Source organism: Furipterus horrens, unplaced genomic scaffold (genome assembly GCF_987537825.1).
Source record: "Furipterus horrens unplaced genomic scaffold, mFurHor1.1.pri manual_scaffold_4, whole genome shotgun sequence".
Classification (NCBI taxonomy): Eukaryota; Metazoa; Chordata; class Mammalia; order Chiroptera; family Furipteridae; genus Furipterus; species Furipterus horrens.
This window is the reverse complement of record NW_028327174.1, coordinates 185131588-185158079: the sequence shown is the minus strand read 5'-3', so window position 1 is coordinate 185158079 and position 26492 is coordinate 185131588. Positions and strand designations below refer to the sequence as shown.

General features: G+C 41.4%; 1 protein-coding gene across 3 annotated transcripts in view; it reads left to right on the top strand.

The window, feature by feature from the left end:
• The first annotated feature begins 6354 nt into the window (after window positions 1–6354).
• Window positions 6355–26492, top strand: part of TXNDC8 (thioredoxin domain containing 8) — a 49857-nt gene continuing 29719 nt past the window's right edge. For 2 of the 3 annotated variants that reach the window (XM_090274553.1, XM_090274552.1), the window contains exons 1-4: window positions 6355–6378; window positions 9628–9732; window positions 17432–17491; window positions 19236–19301. In XM_090274553.1, the coding sequence (XP_090130679.1) occupies window positions 6355–6378; window positions 9628–9732; window positions 17432–17491; window positions 19236–19301 (255 nt within the window). Of the gene's footprint in view, window positions 6379–9627; window positions 9733–16799; window positions 17132–17431; window positions 17492–19235; window positions 19302–26492 lie in introns of those variants that run through there. The other variant, XM_090274551.1, reaches the window with a different exon arrangement.

The window sequence follows — 26492 nt, the reverse complement described above, 5'->3', positions numbered from 1 at the left end:
CTCTTTGTAATCTTTTGGGTTGTAATAAAGGGATATGAGAATGTACTGAACATCACTATGATAACCCAGAGAGCGGTGGCTTTGTAGGTGCAGCAATGTGCTTTATGACTTTATTCAAGATCAAGGAAGACTCAGTTGTCCACATCAAAGAGTAGAGGGTATGTGGAAAGTGTCAAAGCATGGCCCACGCTATTTCCTTGGCATCCTCATGCAACCAGGCGCTAGATGTCCTCATCTCTTAACCCTTTGAATTTCTTCTCCATTTGGGGATCTGGCTAGATTCATGTATCATTTGTTCTTTAGAGTAAAATGACATGACATTGACTTGGGGATGTATTCTTCTCCCCATGCCATTGAACATGTTGACTACACTCCCTTGTGAGCAAAAGCATACACAATGCAACGACAAAAAAAAAAAAAAAAAAAAAAAGAAGAGGGGATTTAATAATTTTGTCTCAAAAAAAGGTGATAAAATTAAAGCTTAATGAACTTCGTGGTAGGAGGTGAGGATGCCTCTTAGTCTAGCTGTCTGGTCGCTTTCCTGCCTATGAAAGTGGAAGGCTTCCACACCTAGACCTTCACGATGTCCCTGCATAAAAGTTCCCTAATTCAGTGGAGAAAAATCCAATCTAAATGTACCCTTCTCTCCTCTCCTCACTGTTTTAACATTTATTTCCTCCAGACAACTTCTAGCCTAAGTGGTTCTCAAACTTGAGCACCTGAAGGGCTTGTTAAAACATATGCATCTGGGCCCCACCCTCAGAGACGCTGATTCAGTAGGTCCAGGGTGGGGCCTGAGAATTTGCACTTCTCATAGTTCCCAGGCAACGCTGATACTCAGGAACTGGGCCTTCTGTTTCACAGGCAGCTCCCTGATGGAAACGTATGTCTGCAGCAGGGCTTCTCAAACATCAACGCACATAAGAATCCCCTGGGAATCTTGTAATACAGATTCCTATTCAGTGGATCTGGGGTGGAGCCTGAAGTTCGACATTTCTATGAAGCTCCCAGGTGATGCCAAAGTCGATGCAACCTTGAATAGCAAGGTCTTGAAGCACTACAGGCAATTCACCCTTCTCATTCACATAATGAAAGGCCAACTTATAAATCCGTTATCCTCCTGGTGTACCATTTCCTTCTCGTCCTCCTTCTTTCATTGGTTATTCTGCTGTTGTTCCTGCAGCTTCCCTTTCTCCCTTTCTTTTCTCTTTCTTTCTTTCCTTCTTTCTTTCTTTCTTTCTTTCTTTCTTTCTTTCTTTCTTTCTTTCTTTCTTTCTTTCCTCTTTCTTTCCTTCCTTCCTTCTTTCTTTCTTTCTTTCTTCCTCCCTTTCTTTCTTCCTTAAATTTATTGTGGTGATATTGGTTAATAAAATTATATAGGTTTCAGGCACACAATTCTGTAATATATCATCTGTTTATTGTGTGCTTACCACCCAACATCGCCATTTATCCCCCCTCTACCCTCTTCTACCTGCCCCCACCTCCCTTCTCTTCTGGTAACCACCATACCGTTGTCTGTGCCTTGTCTTTCTTCCTCCCTCCTTTATTCCCTCCCTCCCTTCTTTCCTTTTTTCCTTGCTTACAAATTCCTAGGTGGTGCCGATAGTCTGCAGGGCACACTGCATATTGAGACTCTGGCAGTGGATACAATTTTCTTCCTCCACCCAAAGCACTTTAGAGCAGCCCCTCTCATCATTCTCTCATATATATCTGTCACCGACTGCTTCTCACCATGAAACTAAAGCCTAAACCTGTGTGTGCGCACACACGATACCACCAGAGAGTTTGGTAAAGAGAGAATAAACTGACTTTCTTCCTTAGGATAAGACTAATCATGGTCTGAGTTTTGTATAAAATAGTTCTCTGTTTCTGTGGTACTTCATATGTCTGTGTGTCTCTAAGTTCTGAGGTGGTTTACAAGTAAGTATATGAATGATTTCTTTCTTTCTTAGTTTGGTAAACTTGTTTCACTTTGCCATCTTTTGTGCTTTTTTTTCTCCCTTGTCCTCTCACCAACTTTCTTTTCATCCTTTCTCTCTTTGCTGCTTTTCCTCCCACCCTCTGTTTTTTCATGTTGATTTTTTGCAAGATTTAAAATTCCCAACTCACCCTCAGGATTCCACCCCTGAATTCATTTAAAAAAAAAAAAAAAAAACACTCAACCCTGGCTTCTCAAAAAGAGACTCCACCTAGATTGTTTTGGAGCTTTGTGGGTCCAACAGTGAAATCAGAAATGAGTCTAGAAAAATACATGTGCATGCATGTCAGGGAAACAAAGAAGGCAGTCAGGTGCAAAGGGGAAGCCTGGGTCATTCTCTTCTGGAAAATTCTGGACCAGGGTTTTAGTCCAGACTACGCATTTGCGCTGATTACTGACTAAGCTCGCTCTCCCTCTCTCGCTCTCTGTCTCTCTCTCTCTCTCTCTCTCTCTCTCTCTCTCTCTCTCTCTCTCTCTCTCTCTGCAAAATATAAAAAAGATGTTCATTTTTGTGAATGTGGCTGTTTTCTGGATACTAATAGTGCTTAATTCTACTTAGGAAAAAACAGACTGCTATGAGCTGTCAGCTTGTACTCTCCCTGCCCTTGGGCTGAACAAGCTGCTTATCTGTGAGTTCTTTGGAAAGGTCTACCAGCCACAAAAAGCTAATACTAACCTGCCTTGCTCCACTTCCGGGAACCCAGGGGCATGGCAAGACTCTGTTTATCAGACAGTAGCTGTATCTGAGAGTTAATTCTGTACTATGTTCTTTCAAAACGCAGTGAGGTTCAAGAACAGTTAAATTTTTAAGTAAAAGGAGGGTAGAAATGATAGGTGTCTTCTTGGTATAGAGAAAAGAGGAAATCACTCTGAATTCACTTCATCCGGTGCTTAACGGCTTTTCTAAGAGACTTGCATGTTTTAGCTGACCCTGTGTCCCTCCCTGTGTGACAGGTGACCCAGACTTGAATTCTAAATTAATTCTAGCCAGGATAAGTTATCCAAACTTGTTGCACCTCATCAGTAGAGAGGACTCAATTGCCTTAACTAGCTGGGTACTTGTAAGTTAACATAAATGAAAGGGATGCCTAGAACCAAGCCCACACTTCTTAACAGTGGTTCTCAACTGAGGGTTTGGAAGATGTATAATATGTGTCAGCCTCCATCTTTCCTTCCTGCGTGAAAAAGAGAGAAAATATAACAGGAGAAGGAAATGATAAATCTGCAATATAGAGGATCACCAAAATCCCTGGCTGTCATGGTAGAAGCATCCAAATCAGGGGGCTCAAACTCCAATGCCAGTGGAAGCCAGGCAGGTCATGTAAATAAGGACAGCACTCTTAGACGTAAGACCTGGGTTCTGGGAATTCTGGTATAATTTTAGCAAGCCCCATTAAATCTGCTACCCCTCAGTCACTGCTGATGTTAGTAACTCCCTGTGTCCTTCCGAGATATCTTAGCCTACTGGCAAGGCCTATATCCTTCAAAGATGTCTTAGCCTGCCAGCATGAAGTTAGTAACTTCTCTGTTTTAGTAAGCCTCTCTGTTCTCAGAGCCAACTCCCCCAAAGCCATCTACAGAGAGTCCCTTCAACTCACTCCTCCCTTTACCCCCTTTAAAACTCTTGCCTTTCTTTTGTTCACTGCTGACACCTTACGGTCTTATCTCACCTGTAACAGCTGGCCAAATAAATATTTTAAACTCATGGCCTGTTCTCCTGTTGTTTCTCCTCTCATTCCTACCAGACCTAACAACACCACAGAGGCAAAGAAAAAAGAATAAAGCAGACAGTGGACAACCATATTAGAAATACTTCAAACCTTTATTATTTTAGCAGAAGGGAAAGAGCTACACACCCACAACAAAAATGGCATCTTGCCACTCCACTTTGAGTTCTCAAAGTCATAAGGAGGCAGTGGGTCCAGGGGTCAACTGGACAGAGCATGCTGCCTCCGGAGGGGACAGTGACCATGCAACACAGAACTCTAGGCTCGGTGTTGCCAGATCTTACGACCTTTTTCAAGAGGAGTAAGAGGCTTTGTTTATTCCTAAAACGTTGTAGTTTCTAAATGTCAGCCAGCACTATGGTAGGGCCAACGGAGTGTACCCTCAAAGGCTTGTGGACAGTTAGGTTGCAACCTGTGTTTCTTTTGCTTTTTAGAGTTTCATCAGCCCAGAAGGGGGTACACTGGATTGCTGTTCACTTTCTATTCTCTCTGAGGTAAGAAAGCCCTTTCTGAAATATGGACTTGGAATGTCAGAATGGAATGCATGCATGCCTTTGCTGGCTCGGACCAGAAATGGTGCACCCTTGACTAGACTTCTTCATGTCTGTTAATTCTTACTGTATCCCTATGAGGTGAGTAGGGTCCCCATTACCCAGATTAAGAAGTAAGAGCTTAGATAAGCAATAATTTACTCAAGAGCTCACACAATAGCAACACTCAGATTTGAAATCAATTGTTTGGTCCATGTTTAGTGCCCCTCTCATACCCGGAAGTGGAAAAATGACTTTCGTGACTCCACGGCTTAGTTTCCTTCCATGGTTTCCCTTGATAAACATTAGGCAGTTAGGGAGGCTTGGAAGCAAATTTAGGTCACTGGAATGCCGGTTGGTAAGTGGCTACTTCAGAGGATGAGTAATATTTTGAGGTGTGGAGTTGAGACATCAATCTCAGAAACTTCTGAAAAATGCCTAAGCTAATTCTGAATTACCCAAAGATTATGTAAAATTTTTTTAATTAAAAAAAAAAAAAATTGAGTCTGGACATATCAGATGCCAGACATTAACTTCCTCGATCCTGAAGTTAGTTTTTGCTCTACTGTTGTGGACCTTATGTGAGAAATTTTTAAACACCTATAGTGATGTGAAGTCATACTTCTTGCAATTAGACCCAAGTAAAGAAATTTCAATATTATACCTGCATGGTTTCCAGGTAGGCATCAGAAATGCCAACTTAACCCAATTTAAACTATAAAGGAAGTTACTAGCTCTAGACATGAAAAGGCCAGGCTTAGACTGAGTTTCTGACAATGATTAATCCAATAGATCAAAGTATTACCAAAAACCCAGATTTCCTCTCGGTCTCCTCACTGCTTTCTGAAATACTGCCCTGTAATAAATAATGGGTTCCTGTGTTTTATAATAGCTGCCAGCCAGCATCTTCTTGGTTCTATTCAGGTAGAGAAAGAGAACATGTTAGTAACCCTGTCGTAAGTGCTGGAACTGCTTTCTCTGGCTTTCCTGCTTTCTAACCTGAAGATAGGATTGCTGGTTGGGTTAAGGTAATCAGGATCTGACTCTGGTTTTAGGGTTATGTTATTCCCACTCCAGCTGCACAGTTCCTGTAAAATGGAGAGGGGGGTAGATTTTCCCAAAGAAAAGTAGAAGAAATTAGTATAGGGAGGCAACTGACAGATATCACTACAAAAAGCCACCTGGTCTGTGGCTGTACAAGACATTGTCATACTTATACAATATTTTATCTAGTGCATACAAAAATGAGAGGCAGGGAATTCATCCTGGGAGACCTAACTTGATGTACAGAAAAACCAGAAAGGATTTTTGCTGTTTTTGCTTTAAGACAGAAATCTGCTATTTCTCACTTTGTTGTTGTCATTTTTGTTGCTCTGAAGAAGATTTGGAGAACATTGGCCATGTAAGGTGTTTTATAACACTAAATTCTGAAAAATGACAAACCATCGCGTGCAGAGTTCAGCAAACTGGTGTTCTTTTTGTAAACTAAGAATGTTTATTTTTAAAGATTGTAAAAACAAAGAATATGCAGCAAAGACTTAAATATGGTCTGTAAAACCTCAACTATGATTGGGTCCTTTCCAGAAAAAGTTTCCAATCCCTGATCCAGTGCACAAAAGTAAAGTTTCTTTATCTCCTAAATAGAGCAAAATAACAGTTTAGGGAATCCATGACTCATAAAACCAAATTTACAGGAAACCTATTATAGGATTAAGACATTAATATTTTCCTTGACCACAAAATAATTCCTTCAACGTCCTAAATGAAAATAACTTTCATCTATTTACTGTATCTTGCTTATTTCCCACTGGGTGGCTGCAGGGCTGGGGAAGGGAGAGGGGTGGGTGGAAGTGGGTGCCAGGAGATCAAAGACAGACACACAGTTGATTCCATAGTTGGCTGATTCTTGGCTGACCACCCACCAGTGAATACTTGTGGCATAAAAACGAAATTAGCTCCAAGTCTGCCGAAGTTCTAAGTTCTGAGATGTCATGTTTAATGATGTCATAGAGAAGTCATCCTTATATTCCAGCTAAGATCCTGTAATGGATAAGAGACAGCTACAGTGAGCCAACGGAACCAACAAGAGAGTTTCGTCAGCAATTCCCAGGTGTAAATCATGGTGCAGATTATTAAAGATGAGGCAAGTATTTATTTGGCTCCATTGAATATTTCCAAAGAGACCAACTTGAGAACAGATGTGATCAACTTTAAGAATTATTTCCTTCATTGCTTTGTAGCAAGGGGAGATTTTAAAATTCTTGCTCTTCAGGCTGTATCTTGAAGATGGCACTATCTAGAGAGTAGCCAAGGGACAGACAGATTGATCAAAAAGGGTTTTGTTCCTCCCTCATGTTCATTTCTTGCTCTGACTCTAGCTGGGTCCAGGCCAGCTCCTAACATATCCCATTCTGTACCTGATTCCACAGAGTCTTCCTTAACTAAAGGAAATTCTGTGGAAATAAAAGAGCCCACATAGTTCTCTTGTTCTGGGAAAGAGAACAGATCATGCCTATGGAGTGGGATAGGAAAAGTGATGGCCAGTAGTATCAACAACTCTTTAGTCGTATTTTATAAAGCCATTTGGTATCCATTGCCCAATGTTACCACCACAACAAATCTAAATACAGAGATAGGGCAAGGATAGTTCTTTGGGTATAAAGAAGAAAATTACCTCTAAAAGAAAAGCTAAGGCCCTGCCTCATTCAGGGGTAGAGTGGGCATTAGAATCCAGGCTTCACTACAGGAGGGCCAGGAGCTGGACCGAGGGGGAGGGCACAGGGCCTGGGTTACCAGCTCCTCAGATGTACACTTCTGACGTTTTCTGCAAATGCGTCTGCTGTACAGAAGGTCACAAAAATGAGACTGCCCAGACTGAAAGGAAGCATTGCTATATCACCTGGATAGAAGCCAGCAATTTTCAACCAGTGTACCACAGCACCCTGGTGCATGGCAAGAATTTTTAAAACATGCAACACCTGACTGTTTAGTCAGGGGCTCTGACCTCCTTTCCTTAGACTGGCAAATAAAAAAATGACAACACCCAAGACAACAAAAGCCACCCAGTGTGAATGAATCAAAATTATACCTACTTTTGTCAGGCAAAAAATATATTTTTGATGTGCCACAGAATTTTAGTAATTAGTTCACATGTGCCATGGGATGAAAAAGGTTGAAAATCGCTGATGTTTTAAAATAGCACACATCTGCCAATTCTTCTAGTGCTTCTTTTTTTAATTTTCTGAGACTCTCACAGTATAGCCTGTCCCTGAGAAGGCCTCCCACCCCTGAGAATGCCTCTGCAGCTCCTCCCCAGGGCCCCCTCCTGAGAGCCTGCTGTCCCCGCCACATCTTTGTTCAAATCCCCCTTCTCCTTGAGGTGGACCTCGGCCACCCAGACTACAATTGTAATCCAGCTTCTGTCCTTTCGTCCTGCTTTATGTTTCTCCGTTTCTTCTTTATCAGCAATGATCACTAATACACTACATATTTTACTTATTGATCTTACCATCGCTCTTACCCTCAGTTATCCGTCCAAAATATAAGCTCCATGAAGGCAAGGAATGTTCTGTCTTGTTTTTCTGTCCACAGCTGTGGCCTAGCGGTACCTGGCATAGAGCAGGCCTCAATAAATGCATAGCAAATCAATACATACGCTACGGGGGTATTCACTTCAGAGAACTTAGCCAAGTCTAATTCATCCGTCCAGCTAGGCCAATTGACACTCTAACCACTGCTGAGAGGCGGAGGGTGTTGGGACTTCACAAGCAACTGAGAAATAGAGGCTTGACGTGGCTCTTGACAATTGCCCCATATCCTAGAGCAGTGATTTTCAACCTTTTTCATCTCATGGCGCACATAAACTAATCACTAAGATCCTGTGGCATACCAAAAAATCTATTTTTTTTTTTTGTATGTCTGACAAAAATAGGTATGATTTTGACTCATTCATTCCAGACAGATATTGTTGTGTTGGCTGTTGTTATTTTTTTATCTAACAACCTAAGAAAAGAAAAGGTCAGTGCCTCCACTAAAGAGTCAGGTATTGCATGTTTTGAAAGTGCTTGCGGCATACTGGTTGAAAATCACTGTCCAAGAGGAAAATTGGTAAAGGAACAGAGTATATCTTTTTAGAGCCATCAGTTTCACCTGCTTGAAACTAAAGCAAATGGCAATGCACATGTCAACACTCCCCTAGTACAAAGCAATGTGCCATTTGTGTGGAATTACCCACCTCCCTAATTCCAGTGGTAGGCCCTGCTTGACTTAAGCCAATTGGTGATCCCATTCCCCCCCGTCTTAATGATTCGTCCAGGGATGAGCACATGATACAATTAGGTCCCATGAGAGGGAGATCAAGCCCCATTGCTATAAGAACTCATGAGAGACTATGTGTAGCAGTTAAGGGACATGGACCCTGGCATCAGGCTGCCTAGGTATGCCATCCCAATACACGACTCACTAGACTGACTGACCATGAGAAAATTAATCAATTTTCATTTTTTCATCAGTAAAATGGAGATAATGCTAATAATACCCACTCCATGGGGTGGTTTTAAAGATTAAGGGAGAAAATACCAGGCACAGAGTAAGTTAACTACTATTATTACAATTCCAGTCAGAAAAGGAAAAATAAATCTTGAACACAACACTAGAGTTTAGCAAATGATTTATTCATTAACTAGAGATTCCATGATCACTTACTATGTGCCAGTAAGGGTTCGTGGAGGTTCAGGAGTGCATCAGGGTGAGTTTTGTAGGGGCTTGTTAAAGAGATAAACCACGTACCTCCAGTCACTATTGATAAAGCAAGCAAATATAGATACAGTGATCTGAAGTCGCAGGAAGGAAAATATTACTTTACTTATATGATACGGACAGTTGATGGAAATTTTACTTAAGACATTCAGCAGAAAGTGCATCAATTCCTGAAACATGTGATGTTGATGATAGCTTTAATAAAGATCACTTCCCCAAAACAAAACAAGTGATTCAAGGTGTTAGAGTCATTCTTCTCCTTTTAAATTTCACTATCAATGCATGTTTAGGTCCTTGTTTAAAAACTCAATTATAGATGTTCACATTAAACAGCCATTCGCCCTCATGCTCCTCCCCTCATCTCTCACTGGCCAATCCCAGTCTCTCCCCATTACCAACAATCATTTGGTAAACAGGCTCCTAATTTGGGGGGTGATTTACCATCACTTACAGGTGCTTAAAAGATAAATATATATGACCTCAGGAACATTTGGGAAAGGTTGGGTCACCCGGCGAACAATGAGATGGGGAACATGGTTAAGGTTTAAAAGAACTACCCTGTCATTTTATTATTTACAAAAGTGTATGAGTTTCTGTGATTATGCACATTTCTTCATTTATGTTCTGGTTTTAGGATGAATTCAAGACATTTCTAAAAACCGCCAAATGCAAACTTGTGGTGGTTGAATTTTCAGCAAAATGGTGTGGTGCATGCAAACGGATTTGTCCTCTTGTTCATGTAAGTACCATCAGTCTCTATTTATAGTTTTAGAAGAAATTTAAAGTCCCCAAATATTTTTCACAGAAAATCTTAAAAGCTTGGCACTCATGAGCCATTATGGAAACATAGTTTTTGAAACATCTTGATTGGCCTGAATATAATATACCACGATCAAATTGATTAGTACACACAGCAGAAAATTCAGACTACTTGCCTATGGATAATTCTGCAAGGAACATCAAGATGTGCTAAAGAAGACAATTGTACAAGTGAATAGATTATTCATAATCACATTTTACCGAAGTTCCTGAGTTCAGACCTTCCAAATATTGGAATAGATTCCAGATAAAGATGATACTTGTTTTTAACTAAAATATAAAAGAATAAACTACCCCCAGTCCCTGGCTGGTATGGCTCAGTGGATTGAGCATCGGCCTGCGAGCTAAGTGTCGCTGGTTCGATCTTCCAGTCAGGGTACATCAGAGAAGGAAAACTCTGACTCCAAAAAACCTCCGCTGCCTTGCGGCATACCTCTTCAGGGGAAAGGCTAAGGGAGTAAACCCCGACAGAAAATCCGGAGCCGGAGTCCCTAAGGCGGTTTGACGTTGTAGTCAACTCTGGCAACTCCTGCGGCGCACCTGAAGCCAAGCTGTATTGACTCCGTCTTTCCCTTGGACCCTTCAGCTGCGAAGAGAGGGGGGGTCTGCTGCATGGGCAACAGCAGACCCTCCATATCACCCTGCCCAGGCTCTGTAGCTTCAGCTTCACTGGAGAGGACACTCCAGCGTCATCGCAAGATGTCGATTCAACACGGTAGGAGACAGATACCGTGTCACTCCCGAGTCGGACTGCACAGCCATTCTCGGCGGTGCAGATAGACTCTTAAGAAGCTACACCATCGTCTCTCGAGACGGACGGCTGCCGACGACGACGACAAAACTACCCCCAATCTTTCAACCCTATTATTAGAACAAATTGTATCTCTTACATATTTCTTTTGTATCTTTGATCTTCTTTATAACATATTTTAGTAAAATATTCTACTTAGTAGAATATAATTGTATATTTATATTCAGATCTTTTACCACATACATTTTTTTCAGATTTTTGTAGCTCTTCAGATTATAATTTTAATGTCTATACAATGTTTTTATCTATTTAATTTTTCCATTGCCCCATTTTTTAAGTTTTCACCATTTTATTTTTTAATTTTTGGTATAACATGCTGCAGAAAGAATTTCAAGACATTGTCTCTTCATTTCTCCTTCAGTGCAGAAGTTTTACATTTGTGGTCAAGTTTGTGAAATCTATTTCTTCAAATATAAACAAGTTTTCACTTCTCTCCACAGTGAAAATAATCTAGTTTATTTTCAGTGAAGTTTCTAATATTCAACTTTTGACTTGAACTCTTGAATCAACCTGAATTAATTCTATCTACAGTCACAACCTTTGACATTTAATTTTAAATAAACTTAGAAATAGAGAAACTTGCCAATTCTGGTCAAGATGGAGGCATAGGTAGCCATGCTTCGCCCCCTCATGCAACCATAGAAAGAATTACAACCAGATTTCAAAACTAATAACACCCAAAACTGTCAGAAAATCAAGCTGTATGGGGGTCTGACAACCAAAGAGTTAAAGAAGCCACATTCACCCAGATGGGCAGGAAGGGGCTTGTCTGGAGATGGGCTGAGAGGCAGGGTGGCATGGAGAGGCTACAGAAGGGGCTGCGGTGGAACGGACAGGAGAGATACCTTGGGAGCGAGCCATCCCAGCCCTAGGCCACATGGCATAGCCCAGGGTTCCAACATCAGAAGATAAATCCCCGTTACCTCTGGCTGTAAAAACCAGTGAGGGTTGAGGAGGCAGAAGAGACTGCCAGATTTCACCACTTAAAGGGCCTGCACAGACTTAGAACTTACACAAACCCACTCACTCTGGGTTTCACCATCAGGGCAGCAGCTGGAAGGGCACCAGTCTCATACAGGAAGTGGGTGAAGTAACTGGAAATAGGGTGAGTGCTGGGCAAACCTCCAGAATTCAGGCAGCAGCATTTCATTGTCCCCTCTCTGAGCCCTCCTTCCCCACCCCACCCCCACCCCACAGAGCCACAAATTAGTGAAGCAGGTTGCCCCACCCTGGAAGTTACCTAAGGCTCCACCCCATGCAGTTTACAAGTGCCTTCTCTAACTAGGCCATGCTACTAAGGGAGTAAAAGCAGCTCTACCTAATACACAGAAACAAACACGAGGAGGCTGCCAAATTGAGGAGGCAAAGAAATATGGCCCAAATGAAAGAACAGACCAAACCCCCAGAAAAAGAACTAAAAAAACAGAGATAGCCAACCTATCAGATGTAGAGTTCAAAACACTGGTGATCAGGATGCTCAGAGAACTCATTGAGTCTGGCAACACCATAAAGAAAGAAATGAAGATTACACTGAGTGAAATAAAGAAGACTACACAGTGAAGGGAAGGAAGCTGAGATTCAAATCAACAATTTGGAACATAAGGAAGAAATAAACATTCAACCAGAAGAGAAAAAATAAACAAGAGTTAAAAAAAATGAGGATAGCCTTAGGAACCTCTGGGACATTTCCAAACATGACAACATCTGAATCATAGGGATGCCAGAAGGAGAAGAGGAAGAGCAAGAAATTGAAAACTTATTTGAAAAGATAATGAAAGAAAATGTTCCTAATTTTGTGAAGGAAATAAATATACAAGTCCAGGAAGCACAGAGTGTCCCAAATAAGTTGGACCCAAAGAGGGTCACATCAAGATACATTGTAATTAAAATGCCAAAGTTTAAAGATAAAGAGAGAATCTTAAAATCAGCAAGAGAAAAGCAGAGAATTACCTACAAAGGAGTTCCTATGAGACTGTCAGATGATTTCTCAAAAGAAACATTGCAAGCAAGAAGGGACTGGCAAGAAGTACCCAAGGTGATGAAACGCAAGGACCTACAACCTAGATTACTCTATCTAGCAAAGTTATCATTTAGAATGGAAGGGCAGATAAAGTGCTTCCCAGACAAGGTAAAGCTAAAGGAGTTCATCACCACCAAGCCATTATTACATGAAATGTTAAAGGGACTTCTTTATGAAAAAGAAGAAAAGAAATTGGCTGCATGACATATGAACATCCATTTTGTGCCTAAAATTCTTGGAATATTCAGATGGAACATTTTAATATCTGACAGGCCTTTCTAGTCTAACACTGAAAACTTTGTGAGAATGTCCAAAGTTCAGCTTCAGTAGTATAAATATACTCACAGGTTAGAGTCAAAGCTGATCAAATCCCAACAGCCAACCAGAGTTATTTCATAAAGTACAATGAAATCTAAGGCTTGGTAACCTCTCCTTTCATACTTTTGGGCCTTAAGGGTAGTAACAGGTTCGCTGCTACATCCAGGCTCCCACAGCCTCTCCTACCTCGTTTTTAACTTTATTGTAAGTTACAGGTAGCCCTGTGGAGATAAACCTCCCTGAATTATTCTAATTTGAATGTGCCATCTGTTTTCTCTTGGAATCTAATGCAAACATAGTTTTTAAATAAATGTTGGTACATCCACACTGTTCAGATGTTAAAAAGAATCAAGTAGATTCATGTCTTGAAGATAGCATAGGATTAAGTATAAAGAGCACAATATAAGAAATTTACATAGTATGGTTTCATTTATGTAAAAACAGACATATGTATTGTAACTATATACATGTATGTGTATATACACACACATACTATATGAAAAGAGCAGAATATGCATATCAAACAAGGATTTTTTGTGAAAGGGAGTAAATATTGAGGGAAGATTGTGAGCTGGAGAAGTTTGTGTTTTGCTCTGTTTTTCTTGCAATGTTTGAACTCTTACAAGAGGATGTGTTTATGTATTATGTGTGAAATTTTTTAAAAACTCATAGTACATAAGGGGGTTGGAGAAAAGGCTTTACTTCCTCTAGGTCACTTTATCAATCAGAGATCAAAGCAAAAAACAGAAACCAAATTAGACAGAGAAGACTTTAATACAAGGCATTTAATGCTTATAAAGTCACTGACAGGGTGGATGAACGGGCTCTGGGCTGGCACACCATGAACAACTCTTTCAGAACACCACAGATGCACCTACCGGGATTCTAACTTTGCCATAATCAGGAGTGTGGGAACATGGGAACCACGACTGGAAGGAAAAGAAACAGGGCAGCAATCAGGGAGTCAGAACCAGATTCAGGAAGCTACTGCTGCCACTGCTGCCTCTGGGCGTCAGGAAGCCAAGGTGTGGCACGGGATCCCTGAGTCTGGCGGCTGCCTTCCAATACCCACAGTCTTGCTTTGTAGCAGGAACATCCAAAAGCAAACAGAAAATACCTTCTGTCTTCTGCTGCCTTTCACATCTCCCCCGCATGCATCTCACTGGTAAAACCACTTTGAAACCAGAGCTCTAGCTCAGGGGAATTCAAGGAATCTTCACCTTTTTTCCTTTTTAGGCTCTGAAGGAAAAGTGGAATGGAAATTAGCTCGCTAACCATTACTCAAGGAAGAAGAAGAACTTAAAACATTTTAGACACTCAAAAACTATAAGTTTACAACCCATAGTGTCTCTGCTGAGGGACGTATTGCAACAAGAACAAGGTGAATTCTAAGAAAATGTGGTTTTTAAGAAGTAATTTAAAACTTTAAGTCTTAAATAAATTCCACAGTCCCATTTGATGACTAAGAGCAGGGGTCACAAACTTTTTCTGTAAAACACGAGAAAATCAATATTTTCAGGTTTGCAGGCCATGTGGTTTCTGTCATAACGACTCAGCTTTGCTGTTGTAGCACAAAAGCAGCCAATCAATGGCAATACACGAATGGATAAGTTGTGTTCCAATCAAGTGTTATTTACAAGACCAGGTGGAGAGCTGGCTTTGATTTACAGGGCATAGCTGACCCCGGGCTGATAGGATCACCAAGCACAGAACCCCAGAAAGAGCATTTCAGGAAGAGGAAAGGTGATAAATTTTATAAGCAATTGCATGTGTGATCATAGGAAGGCAGGTAGTCTTTCAGGCTAACTTATAACGTATGCAAATGAACTTCACAAAGGAAGCTGAGTCCAGATCAAGAAGGATCTTGTGTAACAACTTAAGTTGCTATACGGTCAGAAGAATTTTAAGAAGGGTTTCTCCATGATCGAATACAGGTTTTAGAAAATACTTTTGGCAGTGTTGTTTAAGAATGGGTTGGAAAGACTGAAGGCAGGTAACTCAAGGTGAACAATAATCTTGGTTTTGGAGATTTGGTCATTTCTGGAGGAAATAAGGGCAGATCAAATTCAGGAGTTGTTTTAGAGTTAAGATCAACAGGGAAGGTGAACAAAAAGTAACATATATGAGGAAGAAAAGAGTAGAAGGAAGAGCTGCTGTTAGGGGCTGGGATGGGGGTGTGCAGTCCTATGTAGATGAAGTTGGGATCGTGAAGGAAGGCAGTACCCATAAGAGAACTTCAACCTAGCAAAGAATTATGTCTCTACCATGTCTTCTGGCTACTGCTTGATACAAAACTGAAAACTGCCATATACCTGTGCATTTCCTGACAGACTCGGGAGTCCCTGAAAACTTCAAAAATAGAACTGATCCTGGGAATTACGTGTTCACATAGGTCAAACCCATTTCCCTGACTCGTACAGGGGAGCATCCCTAAATCTTCAAACTTGAAAAGTGCAAGTCAATTGCCCTGGAGTTCTTGGGTGACACCATTTTCCCGCCAGTCATCAAAATGCTGCCAATCAAAATCAACCTCTTTTTTATCTGAAAAGTACTCTAAAACTCCACAGGCCTTTGTGTCTATGATCTGAGAACTTCCCCCCAATTTCACCATCTTAATGTGCCTCTAAAGAAGGAACTCCCACTTCAGTCACACTCCATGGACAAACAACTAGAATGAACCCTACAAAGGAACCGTGCATGTCTCCACGACTCAGCCCTTCCTTCTTCTCCGTGGGCACAGCCCTCAGAGACAGCTCTTATTGTCTCCCCTTGGCCAACCTCAGCGTACCCGACACCACCATCAGAGAGAGGTTCCATTTGAAATAGGTCACTGGATATGCTTGAAATACGATGTTAAAGCAAACAAATCAATATGCTATTAAGTGTCCTTAAAGTATGAACATAGCCATCTGGGAAGAAAAAAAAAAAAAAAAAGCAGGAGCTGACATTTACAGGCTGTTGCCGCTGCTGCTGCATCTACTATCCCCCTGACCTACCACTAATGCCATTGTCACTGCAGCTGCCAAAAATGCTTCTAGAATGTGGAGAGCAGGACTGAACCAAGATGGTGTCAGTCCTGTCAACTAAGAAGTCATGTTTAGAGCATGCGCAATAGAGCGGTGACTCAGAGGAATGGTGCAACCCCTCAAGCATGCGCAGTACAACATGGTAGACAACATGTGCTTATCTGAGGGGCAACACCACCCTCTCAGAGCACGCTCAATGGAGCGACATAATCAGCATGTGCTTATCAAGACGTGTTCATCAAAGGCTGATGCAGCATGACATCATACAAGAATATGAAAGCAAAGGCCTTTGAGCAGACAGCTGAGACAGCTAAGACGGAGGGAAAGGCATGCTGCTGCTCTGATCAATCCCTCTTTAGCTGACTCTGAAGCCGCCGCAGACTCTGCCTTGCAAGATGCTGACCAACTGCCTCCCGGACCCAGACTCTGATCTGGACTCTTAGGACTTGCGTTCATTATTCCCCAATTCTCTCATGTGATATTATTCCTGATTGTTTACATGTGATTATTAATGTTATTAGGTTCTTACAGATTTGGATTGAACCGGCATTACTAAAAGCTGGGTAAATAGCATAGTAACCTGTGTTCACTCACTGTTATTCCTTGGTGTCAGGGCGGTACCTGCAGGGCTGGTGGCCATATAGGTGGCCTGGTGCTTTCAATTCCTAAGGCCCAGATCAGGCGACCTGAGCAGATGTGGGGGTGGGGGGGATGGTTAGGGCCGACTTACAGGAAGGACTATATTGCAAAACATTTGCTTGTGACAGAGAACAAAACAGAAGCAGAGAATGTTGTTTCTTTCAGCCTCCCACCTTCCATTTTCCTGCAAATGCTTCCCATTGGCAGAATGGAATTGGAAGACAGCTGGAAAAGCCAGTTTCATAGTGCAGAACAGCATGACTCACACAGGGTGTTGGTGGGGGCACAAAGCAAGTAGGCTCACGGTCAGCACAAGTATTTGGTAACACCTCAGCCATACGAGCCTTCTCCCACCAGCAGCATCTCCACCTTCAAAAGGCCTGGCAAGAGGAGGAAATAAAGGCAGAGTCTGGGTATTTGGTTCAGAGATTTATATTTTTCAAACCACTGAAGACAAACCCTCCCCCAGGAAAGAGCTGCTCTCTCTCTCCCTCCAGTTCACAAGGTGAGTCTGGGTCCATCACATACATGCCATTATTCCTTTTCCAGCTTTGAAACTCTGACCTTCAGTTAGGTTCTTTAGACTCTGGTTCTGCCATTGACCTTTACTTGACCTTGGTATCATCTGACATTTGAAATGCTTTGGTGCTTCAGGTTCTAGACATCAGCGAAAGGCCAGAATAATGCTTAGCTGTCTTGAACAACATTTTTGTTCATTTCTTCCTTATGTAAAAAGACACTTCTTGTGTGTGATTTCATATTAACACTAAGCTAATGGGGAATTTTTATCCTTTCCTTTTTCAAGGCACTGTCTCTGCAATACCAAAATGTAATGTTTGCTACCGTGGATGTTGATGATTCTCAGGTAAGAGTTTTAAATCTTCCCATGTAGACACATAAAATCTGAATGTAACATCATTGATAGCAGTGTCTCAGTGAGTGATTGTAGTCAATTTAAAGTCAAGTAGAATTCCACAGTTTCCTTCTGACAAACTGTTGTAAACTCCTTCATATGCTCTAGTGTGTTTGTATCACTTAAAAAAAGAAAAAAGAGCAAACTTGCGGCTCTCCTGCCGCCCCGCCCTCCTCATACGAAGGCAGACTTCACTAATCAGTCCCTGCATTCTTTACCACTTGCTCTGGACTCTGCCCTGCAAACCTGCTCAGCAGAGTTGCTGGGGGCAGACAACACTTCTTGGTTGGAGTTCAGCTCAAGACAAGAAATGATTTTCACCCCTGTGATAGATTATTAATCAATTTCTAACTCAATGCATTACAGACATTTTATTCTATCTTACTTTCCTCTTGCTGTATCTTTTTTTTTTCTTTTAACATCACAAGAAATTCCAAGAAATCCTTCTTTCTTGTCCTAGAGCCTTTCTTTCTCACCCCATCTCCCCAACATAATCAGCATTGGATCCTCAATCAAATTGTGGCCTATTGTACATACCGTGTGCTACAAAATTATTCTTCTTATCATTTGTTTTATTTATAATGAAGAAAAGTAACAATAACTAGTGACCTATGCATACATTAGATTTGAGCTTTAGAATAACAAAACAGTATGTGACTCACCCATTCTGCCCTTCAATACACTTCCTTTTCGCATAGGACATATCTAGGAGTAGACTGCCATGGCTACTCTATGCTTAACTTTTTAAGGAACTGACAGACCATTTTCCAAAGCGCCTGCACCATCTTGCATCCCCACCAGCAACGTATGAGTGTCTGATTTCTCCACATCTTCATTAAAACATTGTTTGCCTATTTAATTGTAGCTCTTTGTCTTTTAAGGTTAAACAAAATGCACAATTTTCTTTCCTGACAGTAATTTATTATTAGTTGTCATGTGATCATGGAATTATAATTTCACATGTGGGGCGGGGGGGGGGGGGGCTGTTGTAGTAGCAGGGGAGAGATTTAGTGCCATGGGTGATAAGTATATTGTGGAGAAAGATTCTGTTTTGTTGCTTCCTTGGGTGGTTAATTTTCTTTTAACTCTAAACAAGATAAATAAAAACTGCCATTGAAACCAGATTGTAATGGATTAAAACAACTGAAATCTTGACATTTTTCTTGGGCTTTTTCTTTTTTCCAAATCTTTTACAAAGATGGGCAGTGAAAAGTTATAGGCTTAAAAAAAAAAGAAACATGTAAACCTTACTTACAATGCTAGACCATCATATCACCCCATATCTCAAGTGCAGGAAGTGCAAGTTATAAAGATACCTTTATTCTTCCTTTCTTCCTTTTTATTTTTCAATATTCTCTCTCCATGTTGGGCTCTACTGGGCCTCTCTGCAATCTTTTCTAGCTCTTTTAAATAGAGCTCATTTAATCACTCAGCGCATTCTGTTTTGGCCTCTGTCCCTCACCCCTCTTCCAGAGCTCTGGAGTGAAAAAGCTCGGGAATGCTGGGAGCAGTCATTTTCTATTGTAACACCCCTGGGAGGTTTGAGGGTATCTTAGAAAGTTCTTGACAGGAGAATCTTAAAAGTGTCAGCTGTCCCTGAGCTTTTAGACAGGCCTCCTGAGAAGTCACCAAATGCCATGCTTGGTACAGAGAAAGGGTACCAAAATTATAACTTCGTGCCCTTTTCCTTTCCCAGGAGTTGGCCCAAACTTGTCACATCAGAGTATTACCTACATTTCAGATGTACAAGCAAGCCCAAAAGGTATGTTTTCGTGATAAAATGGTAAAGTTGAAATAGATTATAGAACCATCAGCGTTAAAAAAAAAAATACTGGCATATCCTGGATGGATTCAACAGTTGCATTTATTTTGAATACTTAGCAATGTCATTCTTAGTTCTGAACTCTACATATTGGCAAGGAGTTAAAAAGTGCATGAATTATAATAAATTTCCCCACTGAGACCACCTGAGGTGTCCAAATCCATAAGAAATATTCCACTATTATCTCTATCTGGGGCAGAACCATTCAAAAAGAATCTGAAAAAAAAAAAAGGATATAGTGAAATTCACATAAAAAGGTATTCAAGTTTTAACAGCACAAGCAATAGGTTTAAATAATGTTTCAAAAAAAAATAAAACTACCTCTTGAGTTTTTACTTGGAAATCGAAGCTGTTTAACATATGCACCCTCAGCTTCCCCCACCTACATGTCAAATTCTTTGTGTCATCTTTTATTATTTTCTGCTCATCCATCCCAGAAATGAGGATGCGTTCTCCTTTCTAAATCTGCTCCGTCCACCGCATCTTGACTGAATTCTTTCTCTTCTCTCCACGCCTCCGTTTACTGGCAGTCATTGTCCATTAGACCTTTTTAAAATGCACATTATACAAAAAGCCTTCTGGTAATTCCTCCTAGAACACAGATACTTTGGAAATATTTGTCTACTTTGAAAATGTGATTTGCTCCTTTGCATTCAATTAGAAGACTGAGGGGGTCCCTTGGGTTTCTCTTTTTCCATTGCTGCTAAGAATCTCAGGACTATCTCCACTACTCAGATACTGCTGCCAGTTTGGGGACATTTCCTAACTACCATCCCCACCCAGCATCATTCTTTCAAGGTTTTGTTATTCTGTCTTGCTCTTGCTTCTAGCTCATTTCAAATTATTTTCAAGATATAGAAAATATAAGACAAAGTTTAAAAACTAAAACAAAGTAAGCTGTATAACAATGGCCTTCAGCTGTGGTGTACAATGGGCATTCCTGGGTGCTAGAATTTTCCATGTAGAAGTTGTATAAACAGCTGGCAGGGATACCCTGTAAAGAACTGTCATTGTGTCACAGTTTGAGGGCACAGGACAGCCAAAGCCAATTACAGTTAATAAATAAGGTGGGTTTGTTCCTTCCTGCTGTAGTTTTTAGTGTTTTCATCTGAAACATTACATTATGTTCCAGTAAGATTAGTTATGGTTTAAAAAAAGAATGCGTTCCTGTGGTACCATGTTTCCCCCAAAATAAGACATTCCCCCCAAAATAAGACCTAGTGCAATTTTTTTCTCAAGCTTAGAAATATAAGGCCTGCCCTGGAAATAAGACCTAGCGGCAGTCATTGCTACAGCTCCCCCCGCACCATACATTAGCGTTAGCAGCCCATTTAGATAGGTCTCACCTTGTGCGGGAGGCATCTGCCGCCCAGAGAACGGGAAAGGGAGAACACGGCAGCTGCTGCTCCCAGGACCGTTGGGCACGGGGGAGCCGGAGGGGGCCCGCCGCGTTTGCTGTGCATGGAGATAGTCACACGAAATTCTTGATGGAATTCAGAGTGTGGCTGGTTATGCTGATGTTTGTGATGGCATGACTACAGTATATTAATAAATGTTGATTTTTTTGTTCAACAATAAATGTGAGTTCTTGTTCATGGAAACCTTGGCTGGCTTTTGTAACTAGAATATTATACTGTATTCTAATATAAGTAATTCATAAATTTGGTTTATAGACCCTTCTAAAAGCCAGTAAAGACTATAAGCACTCTCCAGCAAACTACGTACGTATGCTCAAATGTGCATATAATACTAGGGTATTTGATGAGCCTCAGAAGCCAATCAATAGACCCCCTTGGTTAATACCTTTGGTTCCACATCGGAGTTGGTGTATGTCCGTGGAGTAGGGGAAGGTAGAGTAACAGAGACGTAGCAAGTCTTGGCCCACGGCTTAAATATGGGCCACTGTCAGCAGTCGGTTCCACCTTTCATCCTTTGATAAAATAAAATGCACTTCAGTCCTCTCATAAGAGTGATGGAATATGGGTACATAGATGCTAGTAAATGGATTATTCATGAATGAATAATTCAGAAGAAAAACTGAGCACTCAAGTGGGAGAAAACGTTGCCTTTATGCTTGTGGGGCACAGGGCTCTTGCTGAAGGCATAGAAATAATTTCTAGCAAACAGTCTCCGTGACATAGGTACAGAAATGAAAAGAATTCCAGCTGGGAAGTGACATTGTGTGCTAGAAAGAAGACAGTTTTAGAATCAGGGGTCACAAACTCAGTGTCCTCAAGGGTCAGGCAGGGACAATCGGTGAGACAATGGAAAGTGAGGAAGATGAGGGTCCCTGAAAAATCACCCTCCCAAATGCTCACTGTTCAAGCTCATCAAAAAATAGTGTTTGACCCACCCTCTAACAATAGTATCTGCAGCTAATGTCTGCCATCTCTGGAGTCAGATAGCTATAGGTTGGACCCCAAGTCTGCCCCATAGTAGTGGGTGATCTTGGAAATGTAGTTTCACCATCTTGAGGCTCACCTGCTCTGTGAAATAGGGACTATATCATGTGTATTTGAATGATGGTCATGGAAGTGTACATAAGGTGCCCTAACACTGGACTTGGCACATACTACAAAATGTAGCTGCCAGTAGAGCCCCAGGATCTACCTGCACACCTGTCTTCCTGAAAATTTAGAAATAAATAGAACTTTAAAAATAACAGTTATGAGGAAATCTCTAAAGCTCTTTGAATAACAGCAATATCCACTTAAGGTAAGTCATTTTAGCATTGAGGAATTACCTAACCAATGACATCCAACCTGTTAAGGACTGTTTCAGACACAGAAGATTTCTGCATGAGAAGGGAAAATAAGAACTCTCACATGGTCTTCAGATCCCTACACAGAGTTTCATATCAGCCCATAAGCAGCTGATACATTGGCAAAGAGTAATTGATGGATGAGGCAAGAACTGAGTGAGATGGAGGGAAAGTGCAGCAACCATTTATGACCATTTAGCAACCTTTAGCCCCATTGCCAAAGGCGCTGCTCTCAGCTTTAGCAACTGAAAGGCAGCAATTACTTGTGTACCTCTTTTCTCCAGGGCAGGGATTAGGGTGAGGCAAGTGAGACAGGATATTGCAAGTACAAGGTGGAAGGAACCCTGTCTTTACTTGAATTTTTGATATTTTGTTTATGATGGATTTTTACATTAATTTTAATGCTTTAAAAATATTTGTTAAAATATTATTAATCATGAATACTGAGTTCCTGGCACCCCTTAAATTTGCACCCTAGTCCCAGCCCCATTCTTCTCTGAATTTTAAATAGCTGAAAAATGGGTGATTCTCCGGAAAAACTTACAAGACTCAATAGCAGGTTGTACTTGACAGCCTTAGTTCCCACGCCATCCCCACCTCTCCCTGCCCGCCTGCAGCTGCCTGGGAGTTTCCCATGATAGTGGGGTACATCAGATAGAGCTATGTTTGGCCTTGATGAGCCCTAGACTCACAGTTGCGAGATAACAACTAAATTCAATAGTTTCTTTATTCTTCCCCCTGTAAAACGGCCCCTCCTTCCCTAGCACCCCGGAGTCGGTCCATTCGCTGCCCGGCTTCCTCCCCACTTGCTAATTCCCTCAAATAAACTTCTTCCTATCTGCCCGCTGCCTCCTACGGTTCTCTTGAGCGACACCGTTCTTACAGTACTCATAGCTAAGAGTTATCACAGCAAAGAATACAGAGTAAAAGCAGCAGGAAAAGGATATGCATTGATGGAGTCCAGAAAAGTTCGGCACAGACTTGGACTTTCTGGACTCCAAGGACACATAGGAGTACTCTCTCTGGTAATGAACTTTAGGAACATGCGTAGAATGTCTCTAACCTTATTGATGCCCTTTTGAGCCTCAGGGTATGAGGACTTTATGTCACCCAGACATACCATGCTAGGCAACCACTGCTACACAAATAGCCATGATGGTGGAAACTCAGCACCCCCAAAACAAAATCAGGTACACATGATCAATACTGATGTTTACACAAAGCAACTTGACAAGCCATTGTGTAAGCAGTTCCTCACTCCAGGTATAAATGAGGTCTGTCCAGAAGGTATTCTGCCCTGTAATATGAAAAATAGAGGTATTTATTGAAGAAGAGACAAGATACAAGAAACATTGTACACAAGACAATGATGCCTCAGTCCCCTTCCAAGTAGGCACCGTGGGACCTCACACAGTTCTCCCAATTGCCATGAGCTGCCCTGTCCTATTTTCCTGAATCTCATCGATGGTCTGAAATCTCTTCTCTTTCAAAGGTGATTTTAGTTTTGAGAAAAGCCAGAAGTCGCAGGGCACCAAATCTGGGTTCTAGCTGGGCTGAGACACCTGGGTGATTTGATGTCTCACAAAACAACTCTGCATGAGACATGAAGCATGAGCAGGCACGTTATCATGACGAAGCTGTCAATCACCAGTCGCCCACGCTGCGGCCTTCTGAGTCATCCGAATAGTTTCTGCAGAGGAATGCTCAGGCTTAATGCAAAATTTGATGCAGATTATTTGCTCTACTCCCTCAGTCATTTTGACTGTGATGGCCGCACAGTACACTTGCTCACTCAACGGCGTCTACTGCCCCCACTAACTAGTACAGTGAAGTTGTCATTGTTCATGCGTATTCCAGTGTGCTCTCCTTGGCTGCCAGGTTATATTGATGTCACTCAAACCATTCTCATCATATTAACAGTGGTGGGACTTCATCCAGACAGACTTCATATAATAAAATCATCTATCACTAACACAAAGAACACCCAGAGGGCCACATTTCCTGGGGCATTGGTGAAAGTTCTATCATGGTTCTCTTGGTGACATGTAAGGAGTAAGCTACCAGATCTGCTATGTTAACTCTTTTCTTACCGGAGTCAAGTAGAAAGTCAAGTATCACCTTTATTTTAAGTAGCAGAAGTGCCAAGTAGAGGTAATTGAAGGGTATGGCTTGTACCCACATCAACAGACTTCCTACTATCCCTTGAAACTTGACCTTCAGATGACCCACCTATGGGAGATTTGGAGCAGCAGAAGAGAAACTTACCTACCAGGTGAAGGAGATATTGCTGCTTTTTACAACTATTGATCCCCAAAAGTGAGGCCAGAATGTGATAGTCTTTGAGATCTGTCTGTAGAAAACAGACCTTAGGCCCACTTTGCATGTGCTTTCCAGGAGAACAGTGGGAGGAAAGCAGACCTGTCCCTTTAGCAGAACACCCCCCAAAAGAGAGAATATAGACATGGGCTCTTTCCTTTGTCTAGGTGTAACTGATAAGCTCACCTCTGAACTAGAGCACAAGTCAGGGAAGGGATATACAACTTGGAGAAAAGTCAGGGAGAGAAAAACGCAAGCATACTTTCCCAGCACTTCAGAGTTGAGCAGATTTTCCAGTGTAAACATGAAGAGTATATGCCACTGAAGGGAAGGGCCCCCAAACCATTTTCATGTCCCATCCCATACTTCCAGTAATGGGCAGAATGACATCTCCTCCAGCCAGAGTCCAAAATTACTTTTCCTATTCTAGTGTGGTTTGGAGTGAATTCCCTCATTAGAGCCCCCTTTTCCCTTCAACAGAAAGCCACATTGTACTGAGTAACTAGCTCTCGGGCAGCTTCACGTGTGTCCTCAGCAACTTCAGTTGATCGCATAGAAAAAGGGTTGGCAAACTACAGCCCAAAGGCCAAGTCTAAGCCTCCACCAGTTTTTGTAAATAAAGTGTTACCAGAACACAGTCATGCCATTTGTTTGAACATCCTCCGTGGCTACTTTTGCACTGTAATAGCAGATTTGAGTAGTTTCGACAGAAACCACGTGGCCTGCAAAGCCTAAAATAGGTATTATCAGCCCCCTTACAAAAAAAGTGTGTCGATCTCTAACATAGAAGGAGAAAAGCACTGTAGTCATTGTTTATGCCACCAAGGTTCTAAGAAACATGTAGATAGAGTTTCAAAATCAGCTACAACAAAATGAAAGTAAGTTAGTAATTTACTGAAATCTCACTGTTGGAACAAGTTGAGAAAAGGCCAGTAGAGATTAGGAAAAACATTAGATAATAGATTGCTTTTACATGCTTTGTTCTCGAATTCACATCTGTATACATTCAAGCTGTTTGAAACAGACTATTTCAAAGAGGCCCTGACTTCTTGGTTTGCTTTTGTTTAACTCCAAAATCCTTAACTGAGCTGCTAACGTTTGCAAGGCCTGCCCTGGGTGTTGTGAAAGTCAAGGGGGAAGTGTACAAACACCTGCAACGTGATGCAGGTGCTTCTGGGGAAGGAAAGGGTCTGGGAGGAGTCAGAGGAATGACTAAGGTAGGAACAAACAATCAACACAGTCCGCCTCTCAATAGAAGGTTAAGGTACTTTTAAAAGTTCTCTTATTAGACATATCCTTCCCATCTTATTCATAAGGCTTACTGCCTTAGTAAATAAACCCTTCATAAAGAAAAAGAACATCATACTATTACAAATTACAAGATAGTATTGTACATACAAACATTTACAGCTATCCCCCCAAAATGTCTTGCATTGGTTGGTTGTTTGGTTGGTTGGGACTTCTTTTGTACTGTTATTGTTGCTGTTGCTTTCAGGATTTTGTTGTTAGTGCTATAATTGTTTTTAACTCAGTACAGATGTCTGAAAATTTTTTGAGCTTTCATACAGCTGGTTCAAATGTAACTTTAGTATTCACTCAACCACATTGCATATCAACTGGCGAAGGCATTTTATAATTATTCTGACTGCATCATTAGTCAGATTCCTTAACTTATACCCTCAGAAGTCCCTTTGTTAGGAAGGGACCACTATCGCCAGCCTCTTTGCATTTTCCCAGTAACAGTAATAGACTTTTATAGAGGATTGTTTTTTTAAACTGCCTCCGGTTGCAGCTGAGTGATTGATAAGTGGGGAAGTTCACTTCATTGTTCTATTTTTATGTATATTTGAAAATATCCAATTAAAAAAAAAAAAACTTTAAAAGAAAACCCTGATTATTGGATGTAGTTGTTTCCATTATGCATAGACAGCCACCCTGTACCCCATGGTCTCCGTGAACTGGAGCTTACAAACGTGGTTGACAATCATTAGCAGAGTGCTGGCAGTGCGTGGAAAATGAAGGCACTGAGGAGAGAGGTCAACATTGCTCTCCAG